Source organism: Pristiophorus japonicus, chromosome 8 (genome assembly GCF_044704955.1).
Source record: "Pristiophorus japonicus isolate sPriJap1 chromosome 8, sPriJap1.hap1, whole genome shotgun sequence".
NCBI lineage: Eukaryota > Metazoa > Chordata > Chondrichthyes > Pristiophoridae > Pristiophorus > Pristiophorus japonicus.
Window position 1 is genome coordinate 173,989,021 of NC_091984.1, and position 16,057 is coordinate 174,005,077.

At 42.6% G+C, this 16,057-nt stretch overlaps 1 protein-coding gene across 5 annotated transcripts in view; it reads left to right on the forward strand.

Moving 5' to 3' along the window:
• Nucleotides 1–1,615, forward strand: part of eif4enif1 (eukaryotic translation initiation factor 4E nuclear import factor 1) — a 64,634-nt gene extending 63,019 nt beyond the window's left edge. For all 5 annotated transcript variants that reach the window (XM_070887565.1, XM_070887564.1, XM_070887567.1 and 2 more), the window contains one exon: nt 122–1,615. In XM_070887565.1, coding sequence (XP_070743666.1) covers nt 122–327 — 206 coding nt within the window. In that variant the 3' untranslated portion in view covers nt 328–1,615. The remainder of the gene's footprint in view (nt 1–121) is intronic.
• Nucleotides 1,616–16,057: the final 14,442 nt, after the last annotated feature.

Consider the following 16,057-nt stretch of genomic DNA (forward strand, 5'->3'; position numbering starts at 1 on the left):
TGTTTCGCGGCACCAACTGATTTAACTTAAAATCAGTTAAAACTTACAGGACGGTGTAGTTACTTTCCATTATGTGTGAAAGTTTATTTTGTAAGTGTAACTCTTGCTTCCTCTCCCTCAGTGCTGCAGTCTCCCAGTGCAGGTGGTCAAGGAGCTGCAGCCCACCTCCAACTGAACCAGCAGCATTCCACTCTGCGGCCCCTCCATCAGAGAAGTGGCTCCCCGGTCAATCTCTCCAAGTGGTTCGGCAGCGACGTTCTTCAGCAGCCGTTGCCATCTATGCCCAGCAAAGTGATCAGTGTGGATGAACTTGAACTCCATCAGTAGAAGTTTGGCCAAGATAAAACACAATATTTGGAAGGACTGAGTTTTAATAAGGTACCTGCAGGCATCCAAGTACTGGGGGGTGGCCCCGAGAATGGATTTTTTTTTTTTGTTGTTCCCTCAGTGTTTCTTGGCCCCTATTCTGACTTCTCTCCTGACAATTGAGACAAAGCTACTTGGGAGCACCACCACCTGGGGATCGTGACAAACTCGCACTAGTCAAACAGACAGTGGGGAAAGACCTAATCTAGGTCAGTTACTCTGTGGGGCAAACACCTACATTAAACATTGGATACTTTTATTTTAGAAAGAATCCAGTGAGCTCTTAATGTTTTCGTGCAGTAAAACAAGGTTTTTGTTTGAGGGATTTTATGAACATTATAAGCCACCATGAGAATTGTATAGGCCCTTGTGTACAGAAATGTGTAAAATAACACTGCTTACATCTGTACATAGGCATCTGCAGTGGCTGATTTTGTTAACTATGACTGTACATAAAACACTGCTGGAAGGATGAGTGCAATGACATTTGTTCTCCAGTTTTGCTGAAATATATTTTGTAAGTTTTTTTGTGGAATTTGCAGCATGAACGACTGAGGAAAAGTTTTTTTTTTAAATTTCTGATGCACTACATGGTTCCTGAGCAGGTCTGTTGGCAGAGTGACCAGTAGGTATGGATTAAGCAGGTAACGCTGTGTTTGTGTGTGTGTGTATATAAATATAAGATTCGTTTTAATACCAGGAACAGGAAAAGGCAAAAAAACACACTTTTTTTTCCTGTCAACTTTTTTTTGGAGGGACTGGGTGAGATTTATATTGCTGTTGGACTGGGGACTGAAAGCCTTCATGAAGTCTGCCCAACTCTGCTAGCTTACCCTGATGTCTACAAAGGGACAGTATGGGGCTTGATTTCAGTAACTTTCTTTTTGCAAAACAGGTGGCTGAGGGCTCTGCAATCCTGCACTTGCTTACCAGTAGGGGGTGCTAGCCCCCATAGCTCCAGTTCAGACAATACATTGCCTCTTTTGTGCTCATTAACTGATGGGAAGTAACTTTTTTTTGTGTGTGCGCTTTTCTGTTCGGTGGCTGAAATGCTTATCTTTTTTTTCTCTTTTTCTCTTTCCACCCCCCTCCTCCATCCCAATTGAATATGTACTGCCCCTTACACTAAAAAGTACTACTTTGTATTGTCCAGGAATGTGCCCCGTTACTTCTGGAATTTGCCATTTTAGGGAAGGGAGAAGCACAAAGGTGATTGACAAAATGAAGACAATAAAATTTCACATGTCAATGTCGTTTCTTTTTTCTTAACTTCTTGTAAACTGCTGCAATGTCTGTTGCCAGAAATGCTGCACTTTCCTTTCAAATTATAGCAGTCTTTTTGGAAAGGTCAGTTAGTCCCCCTACACTACAGCTGTTGTACCCTGCATTATATCTGCCTAACTGAGCTTGGAAATATTTATAGCATCTTGTATGTGTAGTTCAATAAAGTTTGCTTAACTGCCAGACTTTACATACCCCTGCACAAGTGGCTCTCGGTTGGAAAATGCTGAAATTGGGTGAAGATAAGTACTTGCATTTATATAACACCTTTCGCACATCAATGTCCTGAAGCATTTTTACAGCTTTGCATTACTTTTGAAATATAATCACTTGCGTCAAAGGTGGCAACCACATTGCACACAGCAAGGTCCTGCAAACACCAATTAATGACCAGATAATCTATTTTGGTGATCGCAGCCGTGGCATCAGAACTTCTTTTTAAAAATGCCATGTGATATTTTAATATCCCGTCTGCCCCTCGGGTGGATCAGTGTAATGGCGCCTCTGACAGTACAGCAGTGTTGGCCTGGATTTTGTGCTCAAGTAGGGCTTGAACCCACAACCCTCTGACTCTGAGTGCTACTGTTAAAGATCTATGGGATGGCCTTGTTGCCCTTCAGACTCCTAGGGGTTTGTTTCCTTTCCTGTAGGTATTTGCTGGTTAAAAGTACCAGAGGACCCATTTACAGGTTGGTCAATTCCCATTCCTTCCACACCAGTATACCAACAAACATCACTGCATAGTGAGTGGAAGCACAAACCTTGGTTTGGGCCTGCTGAGAGCCATTGTATTGCTTCATCCTCAACCATTTTAGGACAAAATTGGTTAACATGGTGCAAGCTCCCAATGAAACTTGAGGCCACATTATCCATGTAGCTCAGTCCCCCATCTCAGCAAGGAAGCTAATATTTACACCAAGCCTTTACTGTGCATACTTCACTGTGCCTGACCTGTTCTACTGCCTTTTCCCCTGTAGGTTATGATGTGTTGCATGTCACTTATACTGTGGTCTTGAATTGAGCATGTCTATTTCCAACTCTATAACCAGCTAAATTTTAAAGGCTTTTCAAACCACAATGGAATCATGAAATGTGGGATGAATACTTTAGTTTTACCATGAATTCTATTCCTACAAATGGAATAGAGAAACCAACTGTCTTTACTAAAACCCGTCAGTCATGTCTCAAAAGGGAGTTAGATGTGGTCCTTACAGCTAAAGGGGTACGGAGAGAAAGCAGGAATGGGGTACTGAAGTTGCATGATCAGCCATGATACTGAATGGTGGTGCAGGCTCAAAGGGCCAGTTGACCTATTCCTGCACTATTTTCTATGTTTAGAAACATAGAAACATAGAAACATAGAAACATAGAAACATAGAAAATAGGTGCAGGAGTAGGCCATTCGGCCCTTCTAGCCTGCACCGCCATTCAATGAGTTCATGGCTGAACATTCAACTTCAGTACCCCATTCCTGCTTTCTCGCCATACCCCTTGATCCCCCTAGCAGTAAGGACCTCATCTAACTCCTTTTTGAATATATTTAGTGAATTGGCCTCAACAACTTTCTGTGGTAGAGAATTCCACAGGTTCACCACTCTCTGGGTGAAGAAGTTCCTCCGCATCTCGGTCCTAAATGGCTTACCCCTTATCCTTAGACTGTGACCCCTGGTTCTGGACTTCCCCAACATTGGGAACATTCTTCCTGCATCTAACCTGTCTAACCCCGTCAGAATTTTATATGTTTCTATGAGGTCCCCTCTCATTCTTCTGAACTCCAGTGAATACAAGCCCAGTTGATCCAGTCTTTCTTGATAGGTCAGTCCCGCCATCCCGGGAATCAGTCTGGTGAACCTTTGCTGCACTCCCTCAATAGCAAGAATGTCCTTCCTCAAGTTAGGAGACCAAAACTGTACACAATACTCCAGGTGTGGCCTCACCAATGCCCTGTACAACTGTAGCAACACCTCCCTGCCCCTGTACTCAAATCCCCTTGCTATGAAGGCCAACATGCCATTTGCTTTCTTAACCGCCTGCTGCACCTGCATGCCAACCTTCAATGACTGATGTACCATGACACCCAGGTCTCTTTGCACCTCCCCTTTTCCTAATCTGTTTACAGTAGGGTATGGTGCTTTAGCTATACTTGAGGGTGTACTATTATATCTTCACACTCTTTGCTTGAAAAAGTGTTATTTGTAAACTTAGTACATGATCGGCTGTAACATGAACACTCCTTTCATGGGTATAACCATCTGTATACCAGTTGCTAGGTTGTATAGTCCTGTCTGGCAGATGAAATTCAACACTGAAAAATGTGAGGTATTACATTTGGATAAGAAATAGGGAGGTCACATTACTTGGGGAAAATAATCTAAATGGGGTAGAGAAGCAAAGGGATCGGAATACAAAAACAAAATCACAAAGTAGCAACACAGGTTAACAAGGCCATTTAAAAAGGAACCAGCACTAGGGTTTAGTTCTAGAGGTATAGAATTGAAAAATAGGTTATGCTAAACTTGTATCGAACCTCGGTTAGCCCAAACTTCATCTAAGGATATAGAGGCATGAGGGTGCAGAGAAGACTTTCAAGGATGATAGCAGAAATGTGAAGATCTACCTATTGGGAAAGGATGAGCAGTCTGGCTGTCTTTTTTTTTCTTGGCGAGAAGGCGGAGGGTGACCTATTTCAAAATTGAGTGGTTTTGATAGTGTTTCCATGAAGAGCAAAACTCAAGGCCATCAATACAAGATAACTGAGAAATCAAATAGGGAATTCAAAAGAAACTTCTTTACCCAGAGTGTGGTGAGAATGTGGAACTCTACTATGGGTGTGGTTGAAACAAATAGTATAGATGCATTTAAGGGATGGTTAGATGAGCATGAGGGTTATGTTGAGTTAGATGAGGAAAGATGGGAGGAGGCTCAAGTGGACCATAAATGCTGGCATAGACTGGGCCAAATGGCCTGTTTCTGTGCTGTATATCTTATGATCTCAGACATACTCCCATGTATGTAAGGAACCTGCTGTGAAAGCTTATGGACTGTACAAGTCTAGATCAATGAGACTAGCTTTTCAGGGGAAGTAGAAAGAAGTACACTTCTGTGGAAGTGTTTGGGAATAATGAAACAAACTGCCTTCCAAAACTTGCAGCATTCTAAATGTCTCTTGAATAATTAAAGTTTTGACTCTGCTGGCTGGACCATGTCTGGCATGAATTACCTGAAGTTCCTCCTAATCTCCATCCTGAATTTGCCTGCTTACAATTTTTTTTGAAGTGCTATCTCCTTAATTTTACATGCTGCTTGCTTTCAGTCAGTTCCTTTTCCACTTCCAAGTTTTGCCTGGGATATCATCTGGCGTGAGATTCAATAGCTAGTTTTTCAACGCATCCATTTCCTGCAGTCAAGGTCTATTCCTGTTGAACTTACCATCACCTGTCCAGTTTTGAATTGCAAAGTTGGTTTTGATTTGTAAAATGTAAGGAAAATACAAGTTTGTTTTTTTGCAGGCAGAGCCCTTCTATGCTATTGTAATAAATATATCAAAACAGTGACCAAGATTTGGTTCCTTGGGTCCTCTTAAACAGATGAATCTTTGGGACAACTGCAATTTTCTGGATTCGGAAAAGTGTTCTGTGAGGGTGGGTATCATGTTGGCTTACTTCTCTTACCCTAGTATTCTACTAATACAATTAAATATGGAATCAGCTTTGGGTGTATGCCCCCAGAAATGTATTTATAGTAATATACTGTGCAGGAGGCCAGAACTGTGTAAAGCAATTTCTCCTGTTTTAATTTTGTATCTATAACCCTTTATCCTTGACCCTTTAACTATGGAAACAGTCATAGAAACATAGAAAATAGGTGCAGGAGTAGGCTATTCGAGCCTACACCACCATTCAATAAGATCATAGCTGATCATTCACCTCAGTACCTCTTTCCTGCTTTCTCACTCTACCCCTTGATCCCTTTAGCTGTAAGAGCCATATCTTACTCCCTCTGGAATATATCCAATGAACTGGCATCAATGACTCTCTGTGGTAGTTTCTTCTTATCTCAGTCCTAAAAGGCTTAGTCCTTTTATCCTTAGACTGTGTCCCCTGGTTCTGGACTTTTCCAACATCGAGAACATTCTTCCTGCATCTAACCTGTCCAGTCCTGTCAGAATTTTATGTTTCTATGAGATCATCTCTCATTCATCTAAACTCCAGTGAATACAGGCCCAGTCGATCTAGTCTCTCTTCATATGTCAGTCCAGCCATCCTGGGAATCAGTCTGGTGAACCTTTGCTGCAGTCCTTCAATAGCAAGAATGTCCTTCAGATTAAGAGACCAAAACTGAACACACTATTCCAGGTGAGGCTTCACCAAGGCCCTGTACAACTGCAGTAAGACCTCCCTGCTCCTATATTCAAATCCCCTAGCTATGAAGGCCAACATGCCATTTGCCTTTTCCAGCACCTGCTGTACCTGAATGCCAGCTTTCAATAACTGATGTCCCATGATACCCAGGTCTCATTGCACCTCCCCTTTTCCTAACTTGCAGCCATTGAGATAATGTTCTGCCTTCGTGTTTTTGCCACAAAAGTGGGTAACTTCACATTTGTCCACATTTTACTGCATCTGCCATGCATTTGCCCAGCGTGACCAAGTCTGCTTCCATCTACTCCAGATCCTCAGTTTTTGTAGAATGATACAGTAGAAAGGAAGTCATTTAGTTCATCATGCCTGTGCTAGCCTGTCAAGAGCTATCAAATTATTCCCACTCCTACTCTTTCCCCATAGCCCTGCAAATTTATTCTTTTCAAGTATATATCCCAATCCCTTTTTGAAAGCTGGTACTGAACCTGCTTCCATATCCCTTTCAGGTATTCCTGATTATCAGCACTCCCTGCATAAAAAAACATTTCTCCTTTTTTCCCCTTGGATGTTTTGCCAATTACCTTTTAAATCTGTTTTCTGGTTACTGGCCCTTTTGACAATGGAAAGTTTCTTTACCATCTACTCGATCAAAACCTACTTTCTGTATTCTCCACACAATCTAAGTTCCTCATCCTTGCCATTCGAGTAAAACTCTTCAACACTCTGGAATAAAAGGGATCGTGGCAGCAGAGCTACGGAATTGGCCAAGTGACAGGAGTTACAGTAGTGGTGAGCAGTTTTTAGGACTAGAGGAAGGTACATAGTGATGTTCCCCAGGGGTCGGTACTAGGACCACTGCTTTTCTTGATATATATTAATGACTTTGACTTGAGTGTACAGGGCACAATTTCAAACTTTGCAGATGACACAAAACTTGGAAGTATAGTGAACAGTGAGGAGGATAGTGATAGACTTCAAGGAGGCATAGACAGGCTGGTGCAATGGGTGGACACATGGCAAATGAAATTTAACACAAAAGTGCAAAGTGATACATTTTGGTAGGAAGAACAATCAGAGGCAACATAAACTAAAGGGGGTGCAGGAAGAGAGAGACCTGGGGGTATATGTGTTCAAATCATTGAAGGTGGCCAGGCAGGTTGAGTAAGTGGTTTAAGCATACGTGATCCTGGGCTTCATAAATGGAGGCATAGAGTACAAAAGCAAGGAAGTTATGAACCTTTTATAAAACACTGGTTCAGCCTCAACTGGAGTATTGTGTCCAATTCTGGGCACTGCACTTTAGGAAGGCTGTGAAGGCCTGGGAGAGGGTGCAAATAGATTTACAAGAATGGTTCCAGGGATGAGGGACTTCAGTTATGTGGACAGACTGAAGAAATTGGGTTTGTTCTCCTTGGAGCAGAGAAGGTTGAAAGGAAATTTGATAGTTACTCAAAATCATGAGGTCTAGACAGAGAGAGAAACTGTTCCGTGGCAGAAGGTTGGAGAACCAGAGGGCAGATCTTTATGGTAATTTGCAGATGTACCACAGGTGACAAGAAAAAACGTTTTTACGCAGCGAGTGGTTAGGATTTGGAATTCACTGCCTGCCAGTGTGGTGGAGGCAGATTCCATCGTGGCTTTCAAAAGGAATTAGCTACGTACCTGAAGGAAAACAATTTGCAGGGCTACAGGGAGAGGGACTAGCTGAAGTGCTCTTGCAGAGAGCTGGCACAGGCTCGATTGGGCTGAATGGTCTTCGGTGCTGTAACCATTCTGATTCTATGCAATTCCAGCTCCATGATTTCTTGGCCAGTTGACGTGATAAGATTTCTGCCAGAGGGCCAGCACCAGAAGCTCATTAGTTGCAGTAGGCTTATAGCTCATCAAACAATACAGATTGAGCAAGTTGAAATCCCCCAAGACCATCTCAAATGATTGAGACAGTCATCTCTGAACTGCCTCCTGCCTCTTTCATTGGTGCTGGTGTTCTCTTAGTGAACATTCTTTAGGTGGAAGCCTGGACAGTGGGTAGGTGAGTTATTTGACTGTTGAAGGTGGCACATCTGCTATCCTGTACCTTTTGATAGTAAGGGTTTCTGCATAACAGCTAGTAGTGGGTACCCTGGTGTACTTTTTCCTCCAGAACCAAGGAACAGTAAAGCAGGCCCCCCACCCTTGCTCAGATCAGCTACCTCAGCATTAAGCCAGAGATCCAGCTGAGGTACAAGGCTAGATTTGTGGGAGCACCCTGGTCAGGACACCTGGCAGCAGGTGCTAGGACTTGATAGTAAATGCTAAGCAGCATATACAATACCACTGATCTATGGAGTGCCACCAAATGCAGTATGCTCCGCAATTCTTTGTGGCAGACTTGACAGCTTATAGCCTAGCTTGCATAAACAGCCCATTAGCCCAACATGTCGTTGCTAGATGTTTAGGTTCCATACAAGCCTTCTACTACCCTGCTTTATCTCTCCATATAGATTGGGCTAACCAAACTGGAAGCAATACGGTGGAGGAGGATTTCCTGGAGTGCATAAGGGATGGTTTTCTAGACCAATATGTCGAGGAACCAACTAGGGGGGAGGCCATCTTAGACTGGGCGTTGTGTAATGAGAGAGGATTCATTAGCAATCTTGTTGTGCGAGGCCCCTTGGGAAAGAGTGACCATAATATGGTGGAATTCTACATTCGGGTGGAGAATGAAACAGTTAATTCAGAGACCATGGTCCAGAACTTAAAGAAGGGTAACTTTGAAGGCATGAGGTGTGAATTGGCTAGGATAGATTGGCGAATGATACTTAAAGGGTTGACTGTGGATGGGCAATGGCAGACATTTAGAGACCGCATGGATGAACTACAACAATTGTACATCCCTGTCTGGCGTAAAAATTAAAAAGGGAAGGTGGCTCAACCGTGGCTATCAAGGGAAATCAGGGATAGTATTAAAGCCAAGGAAGTGGCATACAAATTGACCAGAAATAGCAGTGAACCTGGGGACTGGGAGAAATTTAGAACTCAGCAGAGGAGGACAAAGGGTTTGATTTAGGGCAGGGAAAATAGAGTACGAGAGGAAGCTTGCAGAGAACATTAAGATGGACTGCAAAAGTTTCTATAGATATGTAAAGAGAAAAAGGTTAGTAAAGACAACCATAGGTCCTCTGCAGTCAGAATCAGGGGAAGTCATAACGGGGAACAAAGAAATGGCAGACCAATTGAACAAGTAGTTTGGTTCGGTATTCACGAAGGAGGACACAAACAACCTTCCGGATATAAAAGGGGTCAGGGGGTCGAGTAAGAAGGAGGAACTGAGGGAAATCCTTTATTAGTCGGGAAATTGCATTGGGGAAATAGATGGGATTGAAGGATGATAAATCCCCAGGGCCTGATGGACTGCATCCCAGAGTACTTAAGGAGGTGGCCTTGGAAATAGCAGATGCATTGACGGTCATTTTCCAACATTCCATAGACTCTGGATCAGTTGCTATGGAGTGGAGGGTAGCCAATGTAACCCCACTTTTTTTTTTAAAAAAGGAGGGAGCAAGAAAACTGAATTATAGACTGGTCAGCCTGACGTGGGTAAAATGATGGAATCAATTATTAAGGATGTCATAGCAGCGCATTTGGAAAGAGGTGACATGATAGGTCCAAGTCAGTATGGATTTGTGAAAGGGAAATCATACTTGACAAATCTTCTGGAATTTTTTGAGGATGTTTCCAATAGAGTGGACAAGGGAGAACCAGTTGATGTGGTGTATTTGGACTTTCAGAAGGCTTTCGACAAGGTCCCACACAAGAGATTAATGTGCAAAGTTAAAGCACATGGGATTGGGATAGTGTGCTGATGTGGCTTGAGAACTGGTCCTACAGGAAGCAAAGAGTAGGTGTAAATGGGTACTTTACAGAATGGCAGGCAGTGACTAGTGGGGTACTGCAAGGTTCTGTGCTGGGGCCCCAGCTGTTTACATTGTATATTAATGATTTGGACAAGGATTAAATGTAGTATCTCCAAATTTGCAGATGACACTAAGTTGGGTGGCAGTGTGAACTGTGAGGAGGATGCTATGAGGCTGCAGAGTGACTTGGATAGGTTAGGTGAGTGGGCAAATGCATGGCAGATGAAGTATAATGTGGATAAATGTGAGATTATCCACTTTGGTTGTTAAAACAGAGAGACTATTATCTGAATGGTGACAGATTAGGAAAAGGGGAGGTGCAATGAGACCTGGGTGTCATGGTACATCAGTCATTGAAGGTTAGCATGCAGGTACAGCAGGCGGTTAAGAAAGCAACTGGCATGTTGGTGGTCTTAGCGAGGGGATTTGAGTACAAGGGCAGGGAGGTGTTACCACAGTTGTACAGGGCCTTGGTGAGGCCACACCTGGAGTATTGTGTACAGTTTTGGTCTCCTAACTTGAAGGACATTCTTGCTATTGAGGGAGTGCAGCGAAGGTTCACCAGACTGATTCCTGGGATGGCAGGACTGACATCAAGAAAGACTGGATCAACTGGGCTTGTATTTACTAGAGTTCAGAAGAATGAGAAGGGATCTCATAAACGTTTAAAATTCTGATGGGTTTAAGACAGGTTGGATGCAGGAAGAATGTTCCCAATGTTGGGGAAGTCCAGAACCAGGGGTCACAGTCTAAGGATAAGGGGTAAGCCATTTAGGACTGATGAGGAGAAACTTCTTCACCCTGAGAGTGGTGAACCTGTGGAATTCTCTACCACAAAGTTGTTCAGGCCAATTCACTAAATGTATTCAAAAAGGAGTTGGATGTAGTCCTTACTACTAGGGGGATCAAGGGGTATGGTGAGAAAGCAGGAATGGGGTACTGAAGTTGCATGTTCAGCCATGAACTCATTGAATGGCCTACTCCTGCACCTATTTTCTACGTTTCTATATCCTATTTCTCCCTCGTATTTATCTAGCTTCCCGTGTGTTTATACTGCCTCTCTGCACTGCTTTTACAACAATGGTGCAGATTATAACCAGTATACAGATTGATCACTAATGTGCTTTTCATTTGAGCCTTCTGTGCAGTCTGCAGAGAGGAAGTATTATGGGGTTTAGCAGCTTTGAAAGTGGATAAATCCCCAGGCCTGGATGAAATGTATCCCAGGCTCTTTAGAGAAGCAAGAGGGGAAATAACAGAGGCTCTTACCATTTTCCAATCCTCTATGGCTACAGATGTGTTGCCGGAGGACTAGAGGGCTCCCAACGTGGTACCTTTGTTTAAAAAAGGATAGACCAAGTAATTACAGGCCAGTCAGCCTAACCTCGGTGGTGGGGAAATTGGAAAAATATTTTGAGGGACAGGATAAATCTTCATTTAGAAAGACATGGATTAATCAAGGACAGTCAGTACAGATTTGTTACAGGAAGGTTATGTCTGACTAACAAATTAATTTTTTGAGGTGATAACAAGGAGGGTCTATGAGGGCAGTGCATTTGATGTAGTGTTATGGATTTTAGCAATGCTTTGATCCCACATGGCAGACTGGTCATGAAAGTAAAAGCCCATAGGATCCAGGGCAAAGTAGATCCAAAAATGGCTGAGGCAGGAAGCAAAGGGTAATGGTTGGTTGTGATTGGAAGGCTGTTTCCAGTGGGGTTCTGTAGGGCTTAGTACTAGGTTCCTTACTTTCTGTGGTATAAAGTGATTTGGATTTGAATGTTGTGGGTATGAAGTTTGCAGATGCTACAAAAATTGACTCTGGTTGACAATGAAGAAAGCTGTAGACTGCAGGAAGATATCAATGAATTGGTCAGGTGGGCAGAACAGTGGCAAATGGAATTCACTCCGGAGAAGTGTGAGGCAATGCATTTGGGGCAGGCTAACAAACATTAAAATATTAGGACAAGACGTGTAGAGGAACAGGGAGACCTTGGTGCACAGATCCTCAGATCCCTGAAGGTAGCAGGCCAGGTACATAAAATGGTTAAGGCACACTGAATACTTGCCTTTAATTAGCATAGAATACAAGACCAGGGAGGTTATGCTTGAACTGTATAAAACACTAGTTTGGCCACAGCTAGAGTATTGCAAGAAAGATATTATTGCACTGGAGAGGGTACAGAGGAGATTTACGATGATGTTGCCTGGACTGGAGAATTTTAGCTCTGAGGAAAGATTGGATAAGCTGTGGTTGTTTTCTTTGAAACCGAGGAGCTGAGGGGAGAACTTTGTGTATAAAATTGAGGGACTTCGATAGGAGTGGATAGGACAGACCTATTTCCCGTAGCAGAGTGGTCAACAACCATGGGGCATAGATTTAAAGTAATTGGTAGACTGTTGAGGGGATTTGAGGGAAAATTTCTTCACCCAGATGGTGGTCAGGGTCATGAACTCACTTCCTGAAAGCATGGTAGAGGCAGAAACCCTTAACCTAAAAAGTACTTGGTGTGCACTTGAAGTGCCGTAACCTACAGGTCAAGAGCAGAAAAGTGGGATTAGGCTGGATTGGAGAATGGCAGAAAACATTGGTGGGAGTTGTTTATAGGGTCCCAACAGTAAGTGTAATATAGGGCAGAGTATCAATCAGGAAATTAAAGGAGCATGTAATAAGGGTAATACAGTAATCATGGGGAACTTTAATCTACATGTAGACTGGGCAAACTAAATTTACAGTACTGGGAGAACATTAAAAAATAGCTGCAGGAGTAGGCCCTTCGAGCCTGCACCGCCATTCAATAAGATCATGGCTGATCATTCCCTCAGTACCCCTTTCCTGCTTTCTCTCCATACCCCTTGATTCCCTTAACCGTAAGGGCCATATGTAACTCCCTCTTGAATATATCTAATGAACTGGCATCAACAACTCTCTGCAGCACAGAATTCCACAGGTCAACTGAGTGAAGAAGTTTCTCCTCATCTCAGTCCTAAATGGCTTAGTCCTTATCCTAAGACTATGTCCTCTGGTTCTGGACTTCCCCAACAGTGAGAACATTCTTCCTGCATCTAACCTGTCCAGTCCTGTCGGAATCTTATACGTTTCTATGAGATCCCCTCTCATCCTTCTAAACGCCAGTGAATAAAGGCCCAGTTGATCCAGTCTCTCCTCATGACAGCCCAGCCATCCCTGGAATCAGTCTGGTGAACCTTTGCTGCACTCACTCAATAGTAAGAATGTCCTTCCTCAGACTAGGAGACCAAAACTGAACAATATTCCAGATGAGGCTTCACTAAGGCCCTGTACAACTGCAGTAAGACCTCCCTGCTCCTATATTCAAATCCCCTCGCTATGAAGGCCAACATACCATTTGTCTTCTTTACCACCTGCGTGCCCACTTTACGTGACTGATGAACCATGACACCCAGGTGTCGTTGCACCTCCCCTTTTTTAGTCTGCCACTATTCAGATGATAATCTGCCTTTGTGTTTTTGCCCCCAAATTTATCCACATTATACTGCATCTGCCATGTATTTGCCCACTCACCTAATCTGTCCAAGTCACCCTGCAGCCTCTTAGCGTCCTCCTCACAGCTCACACCGCCACCCAGTTTAGTGTCATCCGCAAACTTGGAGATATTACACTCTATTCCTTCATCCAAATCGTTGAAATCGGTACAAGATAGTTTTCTTGATGAAACAGGCTATTTTCGATCTAGTATTGTGCAACGAGACAGTGTTCATTAATAACCTTATGGTAAAGGGGCATTTAGGGAAGAGTGACCATAATATGATAGATTTTTCTAAGTGATTTAGTTAAATCCAAAACTCAGTTTCCTTTGTATAGATTTAAGACTATGTAGGTATGAGGGGCAAGTTAGCCAAGGTATATTGGGAAACTACATTAAAAGGTATGACAGGAGACAAGCAATGGCTAGCATTTAAAGAATTAATACATTTACAACAAATATACATTCCTTTTACAGCACAAAAATCCCACAGGAAAAGTAGTCCAACCATGGCTAACAAGAAGTTAGATAGTATTAGATCAAAGCGGTTTATAATGTTGCCAAATAGAGCAGTAAGCCTGAGGCTTGGGAGGATTCGAATTCAGCACAGGAGGACCAAGAAATTGATAAAGGGAAAATAGAATGAGTAAACTAGCAAGAGACAAAGTCAATAGGTATATGAAAAGATTAGCAAGTAAATGTGGATCCTTTACAGGCTGAGACAGGACAATTTATAATGGGGAATAAGGAAATGGCCAAGAAATTAAATACTCTGTCTTCACAGAAGAAGCAAAAAAACCTGGAAATAGTGGGAAACCATGGGTCCAGCAAGAATGAGGAACTGAAAGAAATTAGTATTAGTAAAAAAAAATATATAGTACTGGGGAAATTGAGACTGAAAGCCGATAAATCCCCTGGACCTGATGGCCTACATCCTAAGGTTTTGAAAGAGGTGGCTAGAGAGATAGTGGATGTGTTGGTTGTCATCTTCCAAAATTTCATAAATTCTAGGACGATTCCTGTGGATTGGAAGGTAGCAAATGTAACCCTGCTATTTAAGGAAGGAGCAAGAAAACAGGAAACTGCAGACCAGTTAGCCGGACATCAAGGGAAAATAATAGAATCTAGTGGGATGTGGTAACAGGGCACTTAGAAAATAGGATTTTGCAAACTTAACACAGATTTATGAAAGGGAAATCATGCTTGACAGTTTTTTTTTTGAGGTAACTAGCAGAATAGATGAAGGGGAAACCAGTGGATGTGGTATATTTGGATTTTCAGAAGGCATTTAATAAGGTGCCACATAAGAGGTTATTAAACAAAATTAGGGCTTATGGGATTGAGGATTGGTTAACGGACAGAAAAAAGTATGGGATAAATGGATCATTTTCAGGTTGACAGACTATAAATAGTGGGGTACCGCAAGGATCAGTGCTTGGGCCTCACCTATTCACAATATACATCAATGATTTGGATGAGGAGGCCAAATGTAATCAATCCAAGTTTGCTGATGATACAAAGCTAGGTGGGAATGTAAGTTGTGAGGAGGATATGAGGCTTCAAGGTGATATAGACAGGCTCAGTGTGTGAACAAGGCAAATGGAACATAATATGGAGAAATGTGAAGCTATCCACTTTAGTAGCAAAAACAGAAATCCAGGTTTTTTTTTTAAATGGAGTGATATTGGGAAATGTTGGTGTCCTTGTACACTAATCACAAAGTTAACATGCAGGTATAGTAAGCAATTAAACAAATGGTTTATTGGCCTTTATTACAAGAGGATTTGAGAACAAGAGTAAATATGTCATCTTGTAATCATATGGCCCTGGTGAGACCACACCTGGAGTACACTGTACAGTTTTGGACGTCTTATCGAAGGAAGGATATACTTGTCACAGAGTGCAATGAAGGTTCACCAGACTGATTCCTGGGATGGGGGGGATTATCCTAGGAGGAGAGATTGAATAGACTAGGCCTATATTCTCCAGTTTAGAAGAATGAGAGGTGATCTCATTGAACCATAACATTCTTACAGGGCTTGACAGGGTAGATGCAGGGAGGATGTTTCCCCTGGCTGGGGAGTCTAGAATGAGGGGTCACTGTCTCAGATTACGAGGTCGGCCATTTAAGACTGGTGAGAAATATCTTCAGTGTTGTGAATCTTAGCAATTCTCTACCTTTTAGAGGGCTGTCGAGGCTCAGTCATCAAGTATATTCAAGACAGAGATAGATAAGGGAATCAAGGGATAGTGCAGGAAAGTGTTGAGGTCAAAGATCAGCCATGATCTTATTGAATGGAGGAGCAGGCCCGAGGAGCCATATGGCCGCCTATTATGTTCGGAGTTCTGTGGCTGTGCTTTTGTCTAAAGGCAGTTTCAACATCCCGTTTTATGATGTTGGTTTGGTTCCTGTGCTTTAGCCATCCTTTCTCTACGCTTCCTGTACTTGTCTTGGAGTTGTGGGTCACCTTACTCCTGTCTTAAATTTAATTAATGGAATTTTTTGTTCTTAGCCTGGTCATAGTTCTGAACAAGATTTGGCAACACAAAAGCCCCATTACAAGTGCTCACCTGATCTGTTAAGACAGAGCATAATCTGCCCTGAATGTCTGTTTGCCAAAGTTATGTCTCATGAGAGAGTGAATTA